The sequence below is a fragment of the Crocodylus siamensis genome, chromosome 1 (genome assembly GCF_052110815.1).
Source record: "Crocodylus siamensis isolate JL-2025a chromosome 1, ASM5211081v1, whole genome shotgun sequence".
Taxonomy (NCBI): Eukaryota; Metazoa; Chordata; order Crocodylia; family Crocodylidae; genus Crocodylus; species Crocodylus siamensis.
In genome coordinates, this window is record NC_143395.1 from 179,965,473 (window position 1) to 179,983,290 (window position 17,818).

At 40.8% G+C, this 17,818-nt stretch overlaps 1 protein-coding gene across 6 annotated transcripts in view; it reads right to left on the reverse strand.

The window, feature by feature from the left end:
- Positions 1 to 17,818, reverse strand: part of BCL11A (BCL11 transcription factor A) — a 110,539-nt gene that overhangs the window by 11,949 nt on the left and 80,772 nt on the right. For 3 of the 6 annotated variants that reach the window (XM_090049999.1, XM_090049989.1, XM_090050025.1), the window contains one exon: positions 1 to 3,551. This exon is cut by the window's left edge and continues 2,466 nt beyond it. In XM_090049999.1, coding sequence (XP_089906125.1) covers positions 1,546 to 3,551 — 2,006 coding nt within the window. In that variant the 3' untranslated portion in view covers positions 1 to 1,545. The remainder of the gene's footprint in view (positions 3,552 to 17,818) is intronic. The other 3 variants (XM_090050016.1, XM_090050007.1, XM_090050033.1) reach the window with 2 other exon arrangements.

The window sequence follows — 17,818 nt, forward strand, 5'->3', positions numbered from 1 at the left end:
GACATCACAGGCAGAGTCAAGTGCTATTTGAACACCAACTGGGGCGGATGCTAGCTTAATAACAAAACAATGAATCTTTTCCAATGTTAACACAAATAGCACACAGAGTATGAAAAAATGAAATACAACTTTTAGGGAGCACAGACATACTGCTACTCTTTTTTAAAATTCTCTTTTTTCAGAATGTCACATTAAAGGCAAGTCTTAATAGTTCATAGTTAATCATCATTGTATCGATATTAGCTTATACACCTGTTCTAGTTTTAAATGGCAAACAGTACCACATTGTGCTAATAAATCACAATTATTTTTTGCTTTTCTACTGTTACACTCAGTAAAATATTATTGCCAGCCTTTTTTATTTTTTATATGGTACACAAGGTCTTAAAGTTTATAATTTGATTGTCAGTTTGACAACCAAGTGGCTCTGGATTTATTTGTTTTTGTGCCAGAATCAATAAAAGATATTATTAAAAGTAAATATCTTCATAAAATGAATTTCCTTACTAGTGTATTTAATCATTTTCAAGGGCCTCTGCACATTTCTCATTCTATTTAATCATCAATGGGGGGGGGGATAAAACTTTGTGGTTAAAAAAATCCTATTTCTTTTAAGCTCTCTCCAGGAGCAGAATAGCCTTTATACTGGTATAATCAGTTTTGCTTAAAAAATAAAACTAAAGGGAGAATGATGATTAACTAGGACTTACTGGGTCATTTCTTTCTTTCATTCTTTTTTTTTTAGGTAGCCACTGTTGTGAGAAACACAATATAGCATCATACGCTAGGTCCTAAAGGCTCATCGTTTTAACCAATGTTGAAGAAAGCTACAAGTTTAGAACAAGTAGGAAGGAGCCATCAACATGGTTTGAATAGATCCAAGGCACTCAGATTTTTTTTTTGTTTTAAACCAAATGATAGTAGAAATTTACTTTTTCTTTTTTTTTGTTTGTTTGTTAGATTTCAATTAAAGGCCTTTTTTAATTTGTCCAATTGATAGGTTTAATCCTTTCAAGACAGAAATCTAGCTAATACAACTGTTTTTCAGTGCTATCACTCCTGTCCAAAGAGGGTTACCAAAAGCATGTTTTCCTCCTCACATTACAAAACAAAACTGTACATGATATGTATTACAGGATGTATGCAGCATGGTTGGTTTTGCTTGTTTTTGTTTTGTTTTGTTTTTCTTTTCTTTTTTTCAAGAACGGAACTGGAAACAGCAACATGTTTGCTCAGCAACTAATCAGGGACAATTTAAAAATAGCCATAACATACCATACATGCTGTCTAATTTAAAATAAAAAAACAACATACACAACATGTAAATTATTGCACAAGAGAAAGGCTCAAAGTTGCGTAAAATGCAATAGTATTGCCCCGATACAGATCATGCATTCAAACGGTGAGAACAAAAAAAGAAAAATAAACAGGTGTGCTGGTGACAAGCACTTTCTTAATATCCTTAGCTTCCATTATTTTAATCACAAGGGACTAGAAAAAACTCTACAGGGAACCAGGGGCGGGGACGGGAGTATTAATATACCTCTATTCAGTTTTTATATCGTTATTCAAGACTCGATCACTGTGCCATTTTTTCATGTGTTTCTCCAGGGTACTGTACACGCTAAAAGGCATCTTACAAATTTCACATTTGTAAACGTCCTTCCCCACCTGACCATGTGTTTTCATGTGTCGGGTGAGTTTGCTACTCTGGGCGCAGGCGTAGTTGCAAAGCTCACACTTATACGGCCTCTCGCCTGTGTGGCTCCTCCTGTGGACAGTGAGATTACTACAGTTCTTGAAGACTTTCCCACAGTACTCACAAGTGTCGCTGCGTCTGCCCTCTTTTGAGCTAGGCCTTCCAGGGCCTGGACCACTAATATGTGGGGTGCTTCCTCCGCTTCCCGTGCCGCTGCGGCCTGAGATCCCTCCATCCATCTCCCCCGGAGGTGTGGAAAAGCGTAAACTTCCATTTTCTGATGAGTGTTCTGAGGAGGAGGCAAAAGGCGATTGTCTGGAGTCTCCAAAGTTGAGGAATGGATCTTTTAGCTGTCTAGAGGCAGCGTACCCAGCTAGCCACTGGGAGTAAACATTTTCGGTGTTAGGCATAGCTGTAGCAGGCAGGTCGAACTCCTTCTCAAGTTTAATGCGTTTTGAGAAAGGGCTCAGAGAGCTGGGGCTACCCAAGAGCAGCTTTTTGGATAAACCTCCAGAGGCAGATTCACCAGGTGAGCACCCCCTGCCATTAACAGTGCCATCGTCAATGCGATCTGATTCTCCAGCTACTGAGTCTTCATCGCAAGTGTCTCTGTGTGCCTCCGATTCAGACAGGTGCCCTCGTTTATGTTTTTCTCCAAGGACCTGGTGAAAGGCCTCACTGAAGTGCTGCATGGAACTCAAGACCATCCCTTGCATGACATCTGGTATGGAACGGTTCTCCTCACCAGACCTGGAGTTGTTTTCATGGTGACGGGCTGCTTCTAGATTAATGCCGAAGCCATAGTCTGTTCTTTCATTTTCATTTAAGTCCTCCTCCTCTTCTTCTTCTTCCTCTTCTTCTTCCTCCTCCTCCTCTTCTTCTTCCTCATCCCCATTTTCTGGAATCATGTTGGGGTCATTCTCACTCTTAAACTTGGCCACAACAGACTTGAGGGCACTACTTGCACTGCCAACGAGGTCGCTGGTTCCAGGCTCTGGGGAACTGGCTGTGGAGAGACCATCATCTGATTTCACTGTCATGGGGGATGATTTGTGCATGTGTGTTTTCATGTGGCGCTTTAGCTTGCTTGCCTGAGTGCATGCATGGTCACAGAGGTTGCACTTGTAGGGCTTTTCTCCAGTGTGGCTTCTACGGTGTACTACTAAATTACTCTGAAACTTGAATGTTTTCCCACAAAATTCACAAGACTTGGACTTTATTGGAGGCTGGGAGGGAGGAGGAGCTGACTGAAGAGGAGGAAGGGGTGGGGTGGCCAAAAAGGGTGGCTTGTTGCCTGGCTGGAATGGTTGCAGTAACCTTTGCATAGGGCTGGGCCGGCTCGGTGATAATGGTGGACTAGAGGTGTTTCCAGCTAACTCTCTAAGTCTCCTGGAGAAATCCATAGCTGGTGGCTCCATAGCCATGGGGTTCAATCGCAGTACCCTGTCAAAGGCACTAGGGTGATGGGTTGCAAGAGCCATTTCTTCTGCACCCAGGCGTTCTATGCGATGTGGATCCAAATGATGTCTTGGGGGAGGGCTAAACAAAGGAGGTGTGGGTGGAAAACGCCCTTCTCCAAGACCCGAAGCCTCTCTCGATACTGATCCAGGTATTCTTAACAGGTTAAAAGGGTTATTGTCTGCAATATGAATTCCATGGAGTGGTGGCTGTGAAGGACATTCTGCACCTAGTCCTGATGGAATACCAACCCGCGGTGTCAGGGGACTTCCATGCTCGCTTTCTAAGTAGATTCTTAATCCGTGGGTATTCTGTGCATGTTGCAAGAGAAACCATGCGCTGTTGAAAGGCTGTTTACAAGTTGTACACGTGTAGCTGCTGGGCTCATCTTTACCTGCAAAATAATACAACAGCAACATAAATGTTTAATCACTGAATACCTTATCAAGGATTGATCGCTTTTTTTTTGCCATCTAATCTTTCCTTTCCATAACATTGAATTGGAAGTGGAAAACAGAAATCTCAACAACTGCATAATGATGGGAGAGGGAGGGAAGCATACACATTTAACCATATCAAATCAGCACTGACTCCCTGCCTTTTTTTCTCTCCCTAGACACAGAAGAGGATGCAAACAGGTAACAGTGTTAAAGAGCCATCAAAAAGATGATTAAGTCAATTAATTCTAATTATGGCTCCACAGATCTTACCTGGAACGGGGCCTGCTAATATTTAAAAGTAAAAAAAAAAAAAAAAATGTTACCAAAAGTGTCCTTCAGAAACATATACATTGGTTAAAGAAGCAGCCTGAAGTGTAATGATAGCTAGCAAGCTGAGAAATGTTATATTATCATCCTCTTCATTATTTTGAGAGACTAACAATGTGTACAAAATTAGACAACATCTCATGCCCTGAGCAGAGATTCAGCTTCAATTGCGGGGGAGGGGGGTGGGGGGAAGAAATAGAAAGATGCAGTGCAGCTAGTCAAATATCTGGACAGTATCCAAGAAGCCTGGACACATGCCCTATTGGAGTCACATTATTTCTCTCACTCTGAAAAGAATCTGAGGATGGTAAATGCCACTTTGGCAAGTAGCTAGCTAACTCTATTTCATGATAATTTATTTTCAAAGATAACATGGACATTATAAAAGAGCAACCAACTAATAACTAAACAAAAAGCTAACTAATAATGACACAAGAAAGCAGTCACATCTAACACACTGCAAAACAAGAGAAATGAAAAACTTTTGAGGACTGGAGGCACAGAACAGTGTGAAATATGACAGAGGCAAATACAGTAACATTTTTATTGATTACTGTTATTTTAAGAATAATCCAGTTTTACCACAGTACTTATTTTTGCTACATGTTGGTAAATTGAAATTATAGCAAAAATGAGAACAAAAAATTAATGTTCAGTCTGCCTGATGGTTCTTGTAGAGTTGCTATTTAGTGATTTAAAAACGAAAGCTCCTGAGGTTTGCTGAGAAACAAAAATATACCAGGCTTCCAAAACAAGGAAAGCTTACTATGGTATTTGACTGCATAATGTACCCCTGGGCTGACCTGTAATTTACTTTACGATGCATTTATGAACTCACTCAATATAAACTACTTGTAGGGAAATCTCTTTACAAGATTAGAAGGTAGATGCCAAAAAATTAGATCTCAAGTATTCATCCAATGTGAAGCATAAAAAATAATAATAATAAAAAACCCCAAACTGAAAACAGACAGTATTGGAAAGAACATTTCAATAGTAGCATTCTCTTATCTACAACCTTCTTATTTTCCATCTCACTTCAAAGAAGAAGACAGAAAGCTTTCTAAGAGTATTTTCATTATACAATGTGTTAAATAATGATTCGGGAATATGACAGACAGGCAAGCTATAGTTCTGGCTATAGTGACCCATTGCAGTTTTCCTCCGTGCCTTCAGGTTCCTCTATTATTACATATTTAGTCTGACAATCTGAATTGGGTAAGTAAAAAGGAGATTCAACCATCTATAGTAGGCATTTAACACTTTAACCACTTAAAAAGCTGTTGGAATAACATTTAACATTTCATTCTTCAACTGAAGCCAGCTTTTGAATAAAATGCATTACAGTGTTTAGTATGTGCCATGACTACAAGCAGAGATAAATACTTAAATCTGTTGGAAATAGAACAAAATTCAATTGGACTTTTACACTCCTGTGCTCATTTGTGTGCTCAAAAATCTTAAATGTGAAAATTTCATTTTATTTTGCTGTCATAAAGTAGAAGTTTTTAACAACATAATGCAAGCTACGTGATCAGGCTACAGTATGCTAACAATGTAATGCTACCCTGCTTCTCTATTTTATATATTAGGTCAGAGAAAATGGCATTTTATCTTATAATGAGGATACAACATACAGTTTTCACTATCACATTTTAGTATTCCCATCAACTAGATATTCTAGATCATAAGGGCAGCTAGTGTAATCATAATGTCAATGAGAAGGGCTGTTACGACTGAGACTAAAGATTACATGGAAAAAGCTGCTTTGAAACTGGTAATTATTACCAGTCCACTAATAGCAAATGATGCATTACAGTTTCACCATATAATCTGTATTTCACTCAGCTCCTGCCAGTACAGCCTTATTATATTACAGTGCTCACAAATTCTAAATTCCTAAACTACTGTCATCAATAAATGTGTTACTTGCCATAATTTGTAAAATTACTTTGTTCATAACATCTTTGACTTATAAAGACTAGAATTGATTTCCTGCAGGCAAAATTAGGGCTACATTGATTTAGTGAAGTGCAAAATGCAATATTATTCTTCATTTGCTTTGCTGAAAAACAACTTTCCAATTCACCCTTCATTTTTGATAATCAAGATGATAATTTAAATTTAAACTAATGTTTAAGTACATAACTTCTCTAATTTTAAACAAGCTAACATGTTCAAGGAAGCAATGTAAAGAACATGAAATAAGACAAAGCAGTGAAACAGTTAAAATCCACCAGTGAGGTAGCTGTACCTCCTGCTTTGAAGAAACACAATTTCTAATGTCTATTAGTGCTTGATTAATTATGAAGGTTATTGACTGACCATATTACCACCCAGAGATATGTTCCAGTCTAATGCAGGCTTGCCAAACTGTAAGAATTATGGCAATAATCCACAGGCTGCCAGCAAAGGAATGAGATTTGTATTTAAACCACCACATTCTGGGCACAACAATTTCTGCTTTCTTAGAACTAGTTCTCCATTTCACCCATCAAGGCTCCTGCTTTTGGACACTATTCTGTTCAGCAGAACAACAGGACCCCTCCTTTAAATGTTATGGGACCAATGTGACTTATGCTGGCTGCATCTATAAGTGCTTTAAGCATGGAGCAATAAACTCCGGCGCATATCACACTGGAGAGTATTGCTCTCCGGTGCTGCATCCTCATGTGAGCCTATGACTGCAGCACGTTGAGCAAGGCTGGAGCGGCCCTGGCTGGCAGGGGGTCTGGGAGTCAGCCTGCCAACCTGGGGCTTCTCTGACACAGTTCAATGTGCTGTGGAGGAGCTGGCTAGGGCACAAAGGTGCTTCATTGCGAGGCTAGAAGACAGGCAACTCCACACTGAAGCATCTTCATGCACCACCCAGCCCCATCAGCGTCTACATGTGTGGTGCTGTGCACTAAAGAACTCCACCACAGGACAGTACTTGTATTTACAAGTATTAACCTGTGACAGAATTAATTAGTTTCCTGTGGCCTAATAGGGTACTGATATGTGTAGACACTGATGCTTTATTGTGTAGGTAATTAGACAGCTCCACAGTAAACTTCTCATATAGATGCGCCCACCCAGTTGCACCCACCCAGTAGTACCTGACTGCCATGAATAGCCCATTAATTTCTTCAGAAGCACAGATGAAGCAGGGCAATATGGAGCCTTAATAAGAGTGGCAGAATCAAAACCAGTCAGTAGGAACAGGAATAGCCAAGTCAGGCCAAATTTTGGATTTGCAATAGTTTTACAGACTCCTGACATTCAAGCATGGGAACTCTTGGATGCCAATCCTGCAACCTCCAAAATGCATTTGGTTTGATCACATGATTGAAGGTCTCCAACTCACCAAACTGCGAGACAAACTGGAAAAGATTCCATTAGTGCACTTGCCTCTGATGTACCCAGCTGCTCTATGTACCTTCTCCCACTCAGGTAACTGAATCCTGGAATAAACCATCTGTGTTTGTGGGCAGTGCGTGTGTACTCTAAGCCTGGCCAGGAAATATACCTTGCATAACAGCAGTGCTACTTACATGCCCATTTTCCAGCTAACTCCACACAGAGATAGGATACAGCTGAACTTGTTTGCATTTGTCAGCTCTTTTGACATCACAATCTCAACTCCTTGCATCCTAAACAGTGTCTTCAGCCTAAATGGAGCTCATATTCACCTCCCAGGCAACACACTCCCAACAAAGTAAAGGACCCTGCTCAACAACTCAAACAGCTCCAGGCAGTCCTGGATTCCTGCCTCATCATTACTGCCTCCTACTCTTCAGGCCCCTGGCAGATCTCAGTATGTTCTGGCAACAAACCTCCCAAAGGCTTATTGGACTAGAAGCCTTTAGTCCCTCCCAGATCCCTTTTAGCCCTTGGCCATAATCCCACATGGATTAATGAACCCCTACATGAAGGTCACTAGGGACCACAGATCCTCCTCCCATTCAGGGGTGAAATTTACATAGATTAGCAGGTGATGGGCAGAAGTAAATACAGAAGAAGCAGAATGTGATCATAAAGTACAACCAGAGGAAGCTGGACAGGTTTCCTTCCCATCCCTGGCCCCTTCTTCCAGCCACTCGCCTTTACGTGGCCTGAATTGTTCATTCACATATTTACTGACAGAGCTTGGTTCTGCCACTTTTACCCTAATAGGGCTCAGTAGCCCAGTGCTTCACAAATACTCCTACTGAAATGAATGTTCAAGGCATTCCTCCATGTGAGCAACACTGGGTCCATAACAATTAAGAAAGGAGGACCTAAGGCTCACCTTGAAGATTTTCCTATTGTGACAGTGTTATATGCAATGTTATAACATGCAGAACAGTACTGTAATGTCATCCAGCAGCACTGCACTAATTTTAATGAGACCATCAGGAATGTCCCAATCATCCAGTCCCTTAGGTTAAACTAGAATCAGCTTGCCACCACACTAGCTTTCATCTGGGAGTGAAAGCAGGGCTTGAACCGCAGTCTTCAGTTCAAAGAGTCATAGGGTTTAAAGCTAAAAGGGACATCAGATCTAGTAGTCTAACATCCTATATAGCACCAGCCATTAATTTTTCCCCAGTCCCTGCTATAATGTTACCAGTAACTTATCTTTGGGTCAAGCACGTCTCCTAGAAAGGCTTCCTGAAGACACCAAGGGATGTCTGCTGCTCTCCTTGTCAGTTTGTTTCCATAGTTAATCACGCTCATGGATAAAAGTGTGTGCCTTATTTCTAATTCAAATGTCTGCCTTCAGCTTCCAATCCCTGGATCTTGTTATGCCCTTTTCCATTATCTTAAAGGGTCTTTAGTACCCAGAAGGTCTGCCCTAGAGGGATGCGCGCACTCAGACCAAGTTACAATTTTGATCTCATTCTTTTTGAAAAGCTAAACAGATTAAAGTCGCTCCTGGCATTTTCTGAGCCTCTGAATCATTGGTGCAACTACTTTCTGGATTCTCTTAATATGGAGACACCAGACTGTATGCAGTATTCTAGTATCAACCTTACCAGTGGTATCTGCAGAGGCCAAAACACCTTCCTCACTACTCCCCTGTCAATACATGTAAGGATCACAACAAGGCTTTTTTGCCACAGCACTGCACTAGGAGTTCATGTTGAGTTGTTTGTCCACTATAACCTCTAGGTCCTTTCAGGATTGCTGCTTTCCAGGATCCTACCCCCACTCTAAAGATACAACCTTTTTCTCAAATGTATTACTTTACACGTTGCTGTATTAAAACTCAATTTGTTTAAACGGGCACAGCTTGCAAAGCAATGCAGGTCTCTCTGTAACTGTCCTCTTTTCATCCACTAACCTATGTATTATCTTCAATTTTTACCAGTAGTGATTTATATATTTACTTCCAAATAATTGATGAAAATGTTGAATAGTATCCAGTCACTGAGGAACCCCACTAGAATCACCCAACGAGTCCCTCTAATGACTGCTTTTTGAGATTTGATGTTTAATCCATCTAAAGTGTGCCCTATTGACCTTCTATAGTGCTATTTTTTGGTCAGAATATATTCCAGTATCAGGAAAAATGCTTTACAGAAGCATAAGTATACTACATCTACACAGTTACCTTTAGCAACCAAATTTTTAATCTCAAGTTAAGCAATCAGGTTTAACAAGATCTCTGTTTTACAAATTTGTGTTGATGGACATTAATTATATTCCTTTCCTTTATTTCTTTAATTCCATGGCAGCTTTTCCACTATTTTGCTCAGGTTTAATGCCAACCTAACTGACCGACAGTAATCTGAGACATCCTTCTTGCCCTTTTTGAATGCTGGCACAAGCGTAGCACTCTTCCAGTCTTCTAGAATTTTTTCGCTGTTCCAAATGGTATTAAAAATTAACATCAGTAGGCCAAAGATTTCAAAAGCCAACTCTTTTAACCACTCTTGGGTTATAAGAACCAGATGATTTCAAAACATTCACCCATTTTAACGTTGTGTTATTTAACATCCTTCATGACTATTAATGGTCCAGAACAGGGCTATCCAACTTCAAAGTAGCCAGGGATTACATGAACCATGGGCTTAAGGGGGGGGGAGAGGGCCCACACACTTAAGGGCTGTACTGCCTAGAGTCAGAGGCCTCGAAGGATACATGTCACATACAGGCAGGCAGGTGCTCCCCCTTCCCACTGCACCACACAAGGGTGGGTTTCTCCACTTTGCTGCTTTGTGTCTGTGGGTGAGCAGGTGCTCCCCACCCCATTACACTATGTGTGCAGGACGGGGCATTCCTATCCCATGAGACATGGCATACTCTGCCTCACCTGCAGCTCCCTGCAGGTTCTCCTGTGGCACCATGCCACACCGGCACTCCAAGCTGTCGTCTCCCCCAGCACCATGGGCTGCACCATGCCACGCCACCCCCGGAGTCCAGAGGAGAGCCACGCGCACGATCAGAGGTCAGGAAAACAGATTTTACGACGACAGGCTGAGAGCCATGGGACTCTTTAGCCTGGAAAAGCGCAGGCTCAGGGGTGATCTGATGGCCACCTATAAGTTTATCAGGGGTGACCACCAGGATCTGGGGGAACGTTTGTTCACCAGAGCGCCCCAAGGGATGACGAGGTCGAACAGTCACAAACTCCTGCAAGACCATTTCAGGCTGGACATAAGGAAGAATTTCTTTACTGTCCGAGCCCCCAAGGTCTGGAACAGTCTGCCAGCGGAGGTGGTTCAAGCACCTACATTGAACACCTTCAAGAGTAAATTGGATGCTTGCTTATCTTGCTGGGATCCTATGACCCCAGCTGACTTCCTGCCCTTTGGGCAGGGGGCTGGACTCAATGATCTCCCGAGGTCCCTTCCAGCCCTAATGTCTATGAAATCTATGAAATATGAAATCTATGGAGGCTGGGCCAGGCAGCAGAAACAGGGAGCGGGAAATCTCCAAGACTCCAGCTGCTGCTGCTGCCGGGGCAGTAGTTGCCAGGTGGGAGTCAAGGGGCTGCATGTGGCCCAAGGGCCAACAGGTGGACAGCTCTAGTTCAGAATACTTCACTGTCCTTGGGTAACCCAAGTACATCATACTGCTTCTTTCTAAAAACAGAACCATTTATTTAACACTTGGATCTTTTCTGCATCATTATTAACAGATTTTCCACCTTCACTTCCTCATGGGTTTCTAGGATTTATTTCTAGGATTTATTTTCTTCTTAATATACTTTAAAAACTCCTTTCCATTGCTGCTCGCTCCACCAACCCTGGATTTTTCCCTGACATCTTTACCTTCCCTTATCAGTTCTCTACATTTCATACGTTCTCTTTAAACTTCTCATTGAATAAACCCTTCATGGTTATCTTTTTCCCTCTCTTTTTTTTACATTCATTACATATTATTTTTAATTGCAATCTTCACTTCACCACTGAGACAATATGAGCTTTTAACCAAAGTTGTCCTCTGTCCTAATTGGAGAATTAGGGCTTTTTGGCCATCTAGTAAACCCTTCTTACAGAATTCCCATTTACACTGTCCTGTCTAAATACTTCCTCACAATCAATTTCAGTTACAATTTTTCTCAGTTTTATAAAGTTAGTCTTTCTTTAACATTAAGTATATCTATAACAGGTTAGAACTTAGTGGAGGCATCTACATGTGTGCTTTACTGCAGGGCTGACTAATTAGATCCCCAGTAAAGCATCACCATCTACACAGGTGCCCATATTAGGGTACACTAAATTAATTCTCTCCACTGTAGGACAGTACTGTCTGGGACAAGTACTGTCCTACAGCAGAGTAGCTACATGAGCTGAAACACACATGTAGACAGTGACAGGAGCTGGCTAGGGAATGAGTATGCTACAGTACAAGGGCTGCCTGCCAGCTAGCCCACCACTGTAGCACTCTCGTGCCCCAGTCAGGCCCTCCACAGTCCAATGCCACCACCTGGAACCCAGGGCTGACCCTCCCGGACTCCTTGTCAGCCCAGGGCTACTCCACCCCAGCTCAACAGCTGCAGTCCCAGGCACACATGAAGACACTGCGCCCAGGAGCAGCTTACTCCAGTGAGAACTTCACCAGAGTGACTCCAGCAGTTGCCCTTTTCTGAGCTTTGTTAGTTAAGACACAGACCCATATTCATTCAGGATCCTGCAGTTTTGAGTTATCAGTCACTAAAATACATAATAAAATATGTAATTTGGAGTACCACTCTCACCTCCTTTACCCCATTTGTCCTTCCTACACAGTCTACAATGAGTGATTTTAACATTCCAACCATATGAACCATCCCACAACATTTCAGTAATGCCAGTTATATCAAATGTCTTCTTTTCAATGAGAATTACCAGTTCTTCTCCCTTGTTATCCTGACTCCTAACTTTGGTATACAAGCAATTGAAAAATATCTTCTTTTCACACTTTTTTTCATGTTGTCTCTGTTTGTTGCTGACGTGCTAAATTTCAGGTTGTGTTACATTTGCCTTCTTGGCCTCTTCTCTTTGCAACATTTGCTTACTATCCTCCTGATTGTCTCAGCAAGTCTGCAACTGAGAAGATTACTTTCCCTACCTGTAAGGTTTGCCCCATCCTCCTCACACAGCCCCTTTCTCACCGGAATGTGGGAAATGCTCCATCAAACCAAAATTATCTGCTTTACACCAGTGGCACAGCTAGCAATTCACTTCCAGATCTGGCATCTCTTGGGTCCCTCAGATAGGAAGGGAGGAGTAAGAGCTTGTGAAAGTGATTAAACAAATTGCTGCCATTTCCTGTCTATTTTTTTATCAAAAAAGTTAATCTCAAAGGTCCTGCAAAAGTCCTGCTAGGGGCCCTTGTGCTATGAAAGCACAAGCCAAGAAGCAAACATGGGACAAAAAGTCGGAGCCTGTGCTTCCTCATGGCAGTCTAAGCATGGCATGGAGGCAGTATAACCCATTTTTTCCCTATAGGTTTACTGGTCATTTTCTTTTCTCTCCTAGCACTGCCTCCCTCCCCCTTCCCTTGTCTTCTGTGTTCTAATTGCTCTCTCCCTATACTCCGCTTTTTGCACATCCTTTCACATCAGATCATGTCAACTTTGGTGCACAAAAGCTTGTGCTCCCTATATTGACATATATATATATGTTTAATTTAGTCTATAAGGTGCATATCTACCTTGCCTACTGACTTCAGACTATCACGGCTATCTACATCTCTATTCATGGAGGCAGCATAGACATGACCTTACTGATTCACAAGGGATCTTCCATGCAAAATAAAAGGAATGGGCCAAATTTAACCCTGAACTAACATAACTGATTTCACCAGATAAATTTGATCCAATCCCTTTAGCAAAGCATTGCATATTTTGCTTGAAGACAATTGCAGATCTATTTTTACATGCCATCCAGCAAACTATTAGATTCAGATCTGAAGAAACTGTACTGCATTTTACTAGAACGATACTTAACAACTCTAAAATAACAGTTCCTTCCCCCAAAAAATTACAACAACAAAACTTCAATCCTCAAAAAAAGAGATGATTTAGCTGGGTAACATATGGGTGATAGATTTAGCTCCTGATCTGAAAAATGTTAACTGAGTGGAATGTATATTGGCATTTAGTGCCTTTAAGGGCAGTCGGCACGTTTACTCAATAAAATATGAAGGCATGTCTGCTTTTAGCATTAAGGGGGCTTTTTTAAAAATACATTTCTTCTTTACTGTTCTCACAAATATATGGAATGGAGTACATTCAAATACTTTATCCTGATACATTAGTCAAAAGAAACTGAGATCTTGAACAATATAGTTGACTCTGAACCAGACCCACAGGCATGTCCAAAGCCACCAGCAGCAGAGCCAGACAAGAAGCTGGGGAAAAGGCCAACTAGGAAGAGAAGCTGTCAGCTAGATGCCACTGCTGGAAAAAAATCATTTTGGAGCTAGGCATGTAAGTGCCATTGCCAAGCGAGTAATGGAATAGTCAGCATGTATGTGCCAATATGCCTTGGAAGAGCTTCCTTCATTTCTTAAAAGTAAAGGCTAGTCCAGAAAAGCTTAAGACAGATGGATGTTTTTTAAGAACAGTAACAATGAAATACAGGGTTCTGTTGACGTGACAAGGGCAGAAGTTTATTTGTGAAAGACCCCATATTAAGAAGTTAATTATAAAAACAAAGTGTATCGTATTTGAGGGCATCATGTAGGATGAATGCATTCTAGAATACAGTACGCAAGAGCCAAGCAAAGCCTGTTCACAATGTTCATAAACAGCAAACCAAGGTAAGCAGGGAGAAAATACTATGTATGTGCTTATAGTTTCCAAGGGAACTCACTCAGCTACAGACCTTCTGTTTTTGGACAAATTTGGGTCCCAGAATCAAAGGCAAATCTAGCAGATTCCAATCAGCCCAGGGTCTGGCAATCGGTACTGCTGGGAAAAGTAAAAAATGAGTTGATACAGCCAGCCACAATGTTCCCATCTCTCTAGTGTAGTGTATTTCACTAAGGTTATGTCTATACTACTCTGATTGCAATGCTGTATGGATGTGTCCACATTAGCTCTAGAGTAGGAAGTCAGTACCAGCCTAGCCATGGCAACACAGATGTTACTACGAGCTAACTGCCCAAGTGTTTACCCAACTTTTCATGAACATTCTGCATCCTGAGCTATTTCCATGCTGCAGCAATTACCAGTACCTGAGTTAAAGGCAGCATAGGTACATCAACCCTACAAGCACAGCAGTACTGGCAATGTAGCCCTAGCTTACCTCTCTTCAAAGAAGCATGAGCGCTCTGCTATAGCTGTCCCTCTTTAAGTTTCCTCCATTGCCCCACAGCAAAAGAAGCCTCAAAGTGACATGGAGGCCCTGTGCCTTCATACTCACGTTGACATTCCCTAAGGAATAGTAGCTCAGCTCCCTTTTCCACTGGGGCTTGTGTTCTCAAGGTTTCTGCCACCCTTGGGACATGCCATTAAAGGGCTTCCTATTGAAGGGAAGGCACGAACAGAGCCTTGGCTGAATAACCTTTTCAGTGGCATTTGCTCTGGCTGCTGTGCCTCCCCCTCCCACCTCCCGCTGGGAGCTTCTTTCGGTCTGTCCCATCTCCCCACATGCAGAGCCCTAGAGGAACTAAGTTGCTAAGTTAAGAATAGTGCTGTGCACACCTGGCGCAGGAAATAGCCTACACGTGAACCTAGAATAAATTAATTCTCCCTCCCTGCATCTCCCAGAGAAGTGCTCAGGACCCAGAGTTCAGGGTGACATCAAGCAGAACTCCAGGACCTCCTGAGTGAATGACAAAAGGTTGGAGTAACACCCCAGACTTCAGCAAATTCACTCTTCATTTACACTGGTACAAATGAGTACAGAATTATTTAAAGTGCTTTCCTTTGGACCATAGCCATTTTCCTGAGTCTAAAGAGTATGTAAAAACCTGTCGAACTGTAGACGATCATGTCCCAGTGGTACACTGGATGAGGCTCAAACTGTGGCTGTCGATGGTTTAGGGAACTGGGAAAGGGAAACAAAGTAAATGTGCTTTGACGGTGGATAAATAATATGGTCTATAAGCAGTGAATTAAAAAGATTTTAAAGAAGCCTAGTTTTTGAGAAAGCACTGAGAGCCCACTCTTGGAAAACTGGGTTCTTCCACGTGTCTGGAACTGAATATCCAAACACTAAGACTTCTCAATTTACCCATCATTTCAAAAATATTTCTGCTACCTGAATATCAGAAGCACAGTGCTCTCCTTACAGTCCATGAGATCGGAGTCTTGGTGCAAAATGCATCTTGTTCTCCTGATAAAACTTATACTTGCCAGGCTAGATCAGGGTCGAAAGGACAAGGTTCTTTTCATTACAAGGTTGCCTGTTACAATAGGTTGTCACTCTTGTAGACTCCTGTATAGCTCACATATATCTTTTGTTACCAAACACACAGGAAATATAAAGTTACTGAGACTGGAATACCTGAGAACTATAACAAATACTTTCCCATCTCTTCCAGCTTTCACAAAAAATTATATGAAGAACACTTTGAACCAAAAACAGGAATTTCTTTATTCTCCTTCAATGTCAAATAATTGCTTGCTTTTGGACTGATAAATTCTGGATCATTACAGTCCTTAAAGGGGGGGAGAACAGAGTTAATTGTTACCACTTGTACTTGATTCATCTCTCCTCCATCTGGCTTGTCAAATTTCTTTTCCTTTGCAAATCCATCCTGCTGAAATGCCCTCAACTAAAACTACAGAACTGAAACTAGCAGGCCACAGGAACCTTTTACCACAGGCTAGAGATAAATGTGTTCAGCCAGAGTCTTCTGTAACCCACTTCTCTCTTTGTGAGAACTGAGGGAAAAATATCCACTTTTCATGGGTCCCCTTCTCTGCTGCTTAGCAGCACTGATTTAAATGAGCAAAACTATAATTTTGAAACAATGTTCTACTTACTCAGTGAGGTATTTTTTGAAAGACCACACTGCAAAGACATTATTATTATGCTGATCCACTACATATGGTTTATTCGTTGATGTTGTATTTTATTAGCAGTAGTAGTATTATTAGTATTATTACTGCTGTTGCTATTACTACTGCTATTATATTAGTGTATTTATAATTGCTATCTTGCGTCCTGTATATGTTGGCAAGAAGGCCTCTAATAAATATTGGGCCTGACTTACCATTCTGTTGTACAAGTTTTATGCCAATATAACTCTATTGATTTGAAAACTGTTATAACAGAGCAATGAATCAACAAAAACAATAGTAATAATAAACGTTTAAAAAAAGCACCGCTGAAACTCATTAGAAAAGGAGTCAGTGCTAGACAATAGTGAAAAAATACAGTTTTCACTGCATATAAACAAATGAGAAACTGAAGATATAGTAGGAAATAATTATAAACAGTATTGACACTGACCCAGAAAACTGGTAAAAAAAATTGGAAAAAGATTTTGTGAAACATATCTAATTTTAAAATGTTTCTTTTGTAGAATTCAAAGTGGCCCTGTTTTCTATTTTTTCAGTAACTTATCATTACTTTTATCCATATTTTGTTAGTGATATTATCACTGAAATCCTTATAAACATTTTCAATGTTTCTTAAACCTTTTTCTTACTTTCTGAACAAGTTATAAAATGATTTTAATAAAAACATGAGTTAAAATGTCACTGAATGGTATTTAAAACTAGATTTCAATAATTTCTAAAATTGTGTATGAAAATCTCTATGAAAGAAGGCCCTTTTGACAAAAAAAAAAAAGAAAATGTGCAAAAAAAAATTGACCTGCTGTACCAGCTTGTTTTCATTGCCTACACTAAAGGAAAAAAATGCAAGCAGCAAAAATGATAAAAAGTAAGTGGTAATTACCTTTCAATTTTAATAATTGGAAGTCTGATTTAGCAATCCTAGGAACGATTTTTTTCATAAAATATGACTTTTAAGCAGATGGTGTCTCTTAAAATTTCCTGATGACAGCATTATCATACACAAGCTGAACTATTACTATTCTGTTCTACTCGTGTTCTTATACTACACCCTTCTCTGTGGTATTTGAATGCTTTCACTCACACTGAAAAACTATTTTAGATTCCAGTTCATTAGGGGCAAAAACTGGCTCGCAGCTTGAATAGAAAGGGCTTTTTTCTTTTCCTTACTACAGCGTGAACTCAAAAGAGACAGGACTCTACCTGCAATGAGGTAGGCTCATGAAGGAGAGTCAGAGAATTCCAAGGTCAAGCCAAAGAATGCCCACGCACCAGTAGCTTAAACAGCCACTAGTCCATTTTTCTTTACTCTCCTGCCCTTTATGCCTTGTCCAGGGGAAGCAGACATCCACGTACTAAAGGCGTGGCCCTTACAGCAAACATACTTTTCTTTCCACAGGTGAAGAGTCCAGTTTCCAAGTTAAACGGGTGTGACCATGCAGTCACACTGCAATTCAGAAATGGTTTACT